Source organism: Lycium barbarum, chromosome 9 (genome assembly GCF_019175385.1).
Source record: "Lycium barbarum isolate Lr01 chromosome 9, ASM1917538v2, whole genome shotgun sequence".
In the NCBI taxonomy this organism is placed as follows: Eukaryota; Viridiplantae; Streptophyta; class Magnoliopsida; order Solanales; family Solanaceae; genus Lycium; species Lycium barbarum.
The window spans coordinates 33,744,848-33,751,570 of record NC_083345.1 but is presented as its reverse complement, the minus strand read 5'-3'; the positions used below and the strand labels follow the sequence as shown (position 1 = coordinate 33,751,570).

The window sequence follows — 6,723 nt, the reverse complement described above, 5'->3', positions numbered from 1 at the left end:
ATCGTTACTTGAGAGTAATTTCCTTTGTATCAATGCTTGTGGTCATTGATCATTTTACATGCTTTCTAGTTAGTTTTATTTTTGTTAGTTTTTAAATCAAAAAAATCAAATATGAAAAAGGTGTTTGGCTTAGTGTAGTCGGTGATAAATCCTTTACTTTCTTAATCGCCTTTATATTGTTCTCTGTGGATTCAATCCCGACTCATAGTTGGGTAAATTATATTGCAACGACCGATTTTCAGGATAACGTCCCATCTCATCTCAAATCTTTCTAAAAAGATGAGAGGAGATGGGAATATATATAGACACACACACTCACACTAGTTACGGCAAGCCCGTGCTAAGCCCAGGCCTAAACTCAAATATAAAATATTAATTCTTTATCTTCAAACTTGTATTCGTGAATAACGCAATCGGTTCTCTGCCCTTTCGGGGGATGATCTTGATGAAAAATAAGTGTTTTAACTGATGCAACAATCTTCTCATCATAAGTAATAGATCTATCTTTCCGAGTAATTTTCCAGTATCCAGTTTCAGTAGCGCGATTCATTCTGGCTCCACTTGCATACTTCCTCTCTCTTGGGCAAAAGAAGTACCACTCTAGATCTTTACTTTTAGCAATATTTGTCTAGAAAATAATATTAAAACATTACACAAAGTTGAATAAAGACAAGTAGAATCATTCACCTCGCCCCCTAAAAAAGTTATTATCTAAATGCTAGAGATTTCTACTGAAAGAATTAACAACTTTGATAGTTAAAAACAGAAAGGAAAAGATAGACTTTTATCACTATGGATTCTAAATGTCAATTTTACAGATTCAGAGTAGCGAAAACAATAATGAACCATAAGCAGAAATTTAATTAACAAACTGATAGCTTTGCCTATCTCAAAGCATTTTTTTGAAGTAAAAAACATACAGCTTAGAACATTATGTACATGATTCCCACAAGATAAGCATTTTTACGAAGGAGAACCTAATTCAAACCTAAAAGCAGATCATATTTACATTGCATTTTGCAGCAAGCAGTTTAGATTATAGTTACAAGACTTTCAAGTTGTGCTATTTGACAAAAACATTCACACTAGGCAAAACTAAGGCTAAAAACTACAAGCACGGATAATCCTGTATATTCTAACTGTTGATCCATGACCATCTGGGTCATCAAAAGTTTGGTATATACAAGCCACCGAAAGACGTATGTACAAGCTTGCTACAGTCATAATGAACTGTAAATAGAAATAAGGGATGTGTGGTTATTATCAAACGTAAGTAAATTAGGCTTAATTTATTCTACAATACTCGAAGCATTCTACATAGTTTACTGACCTTTACTTTTCCTTAGTTAGAGTGACTGGTTCAATACCCTCCCTTTTGCTTGAAGATACAGTTTTTTTGGTTGGAGTTGTTCACTCAGTCTGTTTTCTCTTGCCAGAGGAGATACTTCCAATGATTAACTTTTTTTGTTCTTCTGATGATGATACCTTGTCAAGTTCTCTTTTTATTGCTTTCTCCAGTTTGTAGAAGTTGATGCTGTCAGCAATTGGAGAGTATCCTGCTTCTTAGCAAATGACAAAGTGAACAGTTTTGCTGGTGTTTCATCAGAATTCCTAGAAAATGATTTCTTTAGTTGTACTTTAAACACTTTGTCAGCAAGATGTTATTGAATATCCTGAAGGGGCAATGGTTATTTCTGCAATTAAGAAGGAGCTCTTCAAGTTCGAAGATATCGATTGAAGTGAAGAATCTCAATTGAATTCTAACTCATTTGTACCTTTATGTTAATTGTTTCATAGATTTGTTCAGCTTTTATTGAAAGAAGATTCTCCCCAGGTTCACCTACTACTATTACAATTGCTGATCCACTTCCATCTGCAATTTGGACTAGAAAGCGGCACATGTTATATAAGTAGTAATTACATGTTTTTGCATTCGTAAATTATTTGGGAAAGTAAATTGGATCATAAAAGATGCAGTTTATAAAAGTTATCCCTTGAATAAAGACGCTTGGTTACCTGGGTGTTAACATCGCATGCTCATCACATTTTACACAATCAATAGCTTTTATTATCTTGGTCCTAACAAAGTTCTTGCATTTTGAACACATTAAATCATAAAACAGCTGCTTATCATCCAACAACGATATTTACCTTCAATGTGAAAAGATTGCATCTATTCAAAAAAGAGAAGTGCATAAGATTAGTTCTGTTGCTAGTAATAGTATTGAATCTAAATATATGGTAGCATATGTTGGACATACCACAGTTTGTGCTTGAATAATTCCTATAGGTATAGCCTCATCATTTAGTGATATAAGAATTGGCGATGAAGCTATTTCCGGAGAACTTCTTTGCGTATATGTGCTCAACATTTCTTCTTTCTCTTTCGCCCTGCAAATGAACATAGTTATATCATTTTGGGTCATATACACAATTAGCTTTTTGTACGTGATTGTACATTGTCGTGTATTTATCTCATACTAGTTCATCAATTCTGCAACCTGTGGATAGAATGGATTTATCAATATTACAGAATTGTATCGTGTTGTCACAGATGTTCCTGTGTTGTAAATCTTATAAGTAAAAACAATTAATGTTCCTAATATACACAAAAAATTAAAATCTAGTTCACACCAGCATAGGAATACCATGCAATTCGTTTTGCTAGGATTACTGGATGTTCTTCAATTTGTGCAGCTAGCTTGCTTCCATCAATCTCAGCAAAGTCTTCCCACAAGGTAAAAATACAATGGTGCATACTATATAGAAGAAATAATTAGCAATAGTTAATAAATCGGTAGTATGTACACAATAACAAGAAGTGTAAGCACTGAATTATATAAATTTAATTGTACCCAAGTAATATGCTTTACATGGTTTAAAACTTAATTAAATAGAAAATTGCTAGTCCCCGTTGATAGCGGGACTCAATGCATGACTGTGTTTTAGACACACTAACGGTGACACGTCTTTATGATATATCTTGTGCCAGCCATGGTTAACATCCATGCAGCACTTGTTAAAATAGGGCTAAGCCAATTCATTCAAGTATCTTCCCCTAATTCACTTGCAGTTTTAGCCAATTCCTACCCCCCTTTCAGCTAAAAATTTTAGGAGTGACCTTAATGGGATTATGTAACTCTTGTAAGCTAATGGCAGGAGATTATAGGTTTTCACCGCTAACATTTTAGAAGCTACTGTATTAATATAAAGCATGGACACTATCATTTGGTTTCGCCTTTCAATACTTTTGTCAAATTATTTGGAAGTAGTTTTTAGAAAATAGTGAATCTGCATAGGGCGCATCCCTTGAACAAGAGGCTAAAAGGAGATTAAAATAGTGCCTCTCTACCTGTAAGAGTAGGTTGAGATTGTTCTTACTTCATTACAACACATTATGACTGTACCATTAGACGCAGTTTACATATAGCACAGAAATTGAGATATTGAAAAAGAATTAGACCTTACACCAATTTTTTTTGGATGAAACCGGAGATCAATAAAAACAACACATTTTTACCCATTATAGTCGATAGTCTGCGTCTTCACAAAAGCATCTAGTAAAATGCTTTTGGCTTCATCGTGCCATACAAGGGAGTTCCTATGTCAACTCATGTTCTTGCTTCAAAAGGTGACTCTAATGAAATTGGTGCCACACTACAAAATGTAGTGATTTACAATAGGAACATTTTAACGAGGCAATTGCTTAATGAAGGGACCCCTTTGATACCTAATGTGAGATTAGATATTTATGTGATTGCTTTGTTTAATGAAGACATGAAACCAGGGCTAACTTCGGAGAGGAATTATGGCTTGTTTCAACCTGATGGAACCATGGCTTATAATGTCGGGGTTATTGTCTACTAATTCTACTACTATAGAGTCATCATCAGCTTCCATTTTCCTTGCTTCATCTGCTCCTCCTATGGTAAGAACATAGACTTTTTAATTACTTTGTTTGTAAACTTTTTTCTCATTTGCCTAATTAGGAATAGACTCAAATAGGGGTAACATGTAATTAAGCATATATGGTACTTAAATCTTCTTTTAAATAGTTGGAGGGTCCAGTTTCCCTAGCTGAATTAGTGGAGATATTACAAAGATCAATGGAAGAACAAGAATTGACATTTGGCAGTGGAAGGGCCAAAGAGCAAGAAAAGTTGAGGGCAGATTGTCAACTAAGGGAAGAATAAGATGTATCCTACATTGCATCTCTTCAAATTGATGAGGTCCATGTCTGTTTATTATACTATTTACTCTATATATAGTTCTTATCAAGAGAGAGTTGGAGACTAAACAAGTTCCTTGAAATTTTCAAGAGAAGGAGAAACTAAAGAACATAATGCTCTCGCAACGGAATTTAAAACCACAAAATGTTTGAAATAAATCAAATCAAGAGAAACCTAAACAAAGTCCAACACAGACCCAATCCTGTAAGAAGAAAGAACCTACTGCCATAGAAACTATGCAAAACCCTATACTATCCCAATCTAGCAAGAAAAAAATCTATCTTTGCCAAAGCTAACCGATCCAAATGCAGGGGAAAATGCTCCAATGACTCATGATAGAATATTTAAGAATAAGCAACCAATAAAATACTGCTATGAAGCTCGATTAAAAAAGAGAAAGAATCAAAAATTCAAACAGAGAAACATAAATGGAACTTAAACCCTCGATATGAATTGAAATTTGACTTTGATATTCTAAAAGAAATTAACAATTGTAAATAGAAAATCAAACCACAGAACACATGAGGTAAATACACTAATATTGTATTTTGATGATACTACAAACAAGAACTAACACTAATATTGTATTTTAATGATACTACAAACAAAAACTGCCCTGAAATTCAATATGTTTACAATCATTGACAATTTCAAATAAGTAGAATGTTAGCGGACTTACTTTGTATCCATGACAATGATTTGTCGACATTTGTTTTTATGGACGCCAGTAATCTTTATTGCACCACAACTCACAACAACAGCATGTCTGTTTATAGAGGTGTTGTGAATATTATTTCATGAAACGACATATAAGTATAATTAAAAATACACAGTGAAGTACTCCTTACCAAACTCCATATGCCGTGGCTCTTGGTCCGGATTTGCTAAAGATATTGTGTTTAATCTCATTGGAGCAGGCAATGGCGGATCCTTTACATTGCCTTCTTTTACTTGTTCTGCAACAGTAAATCTATCTAGAACCCATTCAAACCTATTAATAGGAATTCCATAGGGTAGAGGTGCTCTAACTTTTGTGGTTGATATCAAATATGTGTTGAAAGGAGTGAACTTCTTTTCATATTTTTCTATGTCATCCCCATACAAAACAACAACTTGTTCTTCCGGTATTTACAAATGACCAGTTAAATAGATATTAAAAAGTATACAAGGTGAAATTAAAAAATCAAATTTTGTCTCCATTTATATTTTTACATGATTTTTACTATAGATGAAAATAAGTAAGAAATCATAAATTATTGGAATAGTAAGCATGGAAGTAGCAAGATTACCATCTCATCTTGCACAATCGCGATTTGAAATCGTGTCCACCCATCCTTACTCTATCTTGCTCTAGATTTTTCAATAAGTTGCACTTTGCATGTCTACTCTCTCGTTTACCGAGTTATCCCATTAATATTAAGCATATATTCCATATTCTGTAGTAGATACTGTAAAAGGGGAAAAGCAAAGTGAAGATATGGTTAGTATATGGAATGATAAAGTAAACAATGCAAAATAAAATGGAGAAAGAACAAAACAGTACTTGGTTATGCTATATTATCTTTGTAGAACAACTTTTTGAATGATTTCATCATAAACTACATTATATGTTGAGTGATCATCATGATCAGTTGCTATTGGGGGCCGAATCAGCGTTTTTACACGGTTTGAACTCTTTGCTCTTGATAAAGCAATATAAAGTTGATCATGTGAAAAGACAGGTTCTCACAAATAAATTCCAACAAAATCCAATGTTTGACACGCTTTATTTATGGTCATAACAAAACATAGTCATATAGGAAATTGCGTCCTTTTGAAAAGAACTGGCATTTTTTTCATCTTGAGATGCTATTAATGATATTCTTGGGATACATCCATGGTAGATTTCTTGACTTCATTTATGCCTTTTTCTTATAAACTGATCCATAAACATGTTTGAAGGATTAAAAATTGTTTATTTTCTTAGATTTCAATATAAAAGGTTATGTAGACACATATAGAGAATATAAAATCATGAAAGGGAAAACATCTTACGCCTAAAATATGGTAAAATGTGATAATCATATGTCATAAACTTAATCATAAAATATTTGTGGGTTACTGACATGAAAGGCACAGAAGAGTGATGGGTGTTATTAGGAGTGGAAGATTTGGAGATGAAGAGGGTTGAATTATAATGGTGATTTGTCACCAAATGTACGCAAGAAAATAAAAAAGTATAGTTTTGTATTTGATTATGAAGTGAAGTCGTCAAAATTTGCAGCTCATATTTTCCAGACATTCCATTAATTTGTTTTAACATATAGAAAATTGACGAACAGTCCAATGAAGACTTGAGGATTAATTTGACTTTACAAAAATTTCTTGGCTGCCTTCTTCTTACTATATCACTAAAAACTTGACTTTTTATGAAAATAGTGAGCCATAATGTCATGAATAGAGATCCCACTCCCTTATTCATGAGTTACACTCATCCTGTTCCTCCACCTTCAGC

General features: G+C 33.3%; 1 protein-coding gene across 1 annotated transcript; it reads right to left on the bottom strand.

Annotated features, from left to right (window-relative positions):
• Window positions 1–358: 358 nt before the first annotated feature.
• On the bottom strand, window positions 359–2,405 carry LOC132611851 (NAC domain-containing protein 82-like). The gene is made up of 4 exons (XM_060326215.1): window positions 2,262–2,405; window positions 2,152–2,173; window positions 1,486–1,556; window positions 359–628 (listed from the first exon to the last, which is right to left on the bottom strand). The coding sequence occupies exons 1-4, from the start codon at window positions 2,403–2,405 to the stop codon at window positions 359–361; spliced, it is 507 nt and encodes a 168-aa protein (XP_060182198.1).
• Between the last annotated feature and the right edge of the window lie 4,318 nt (window positions 2,406–6,723).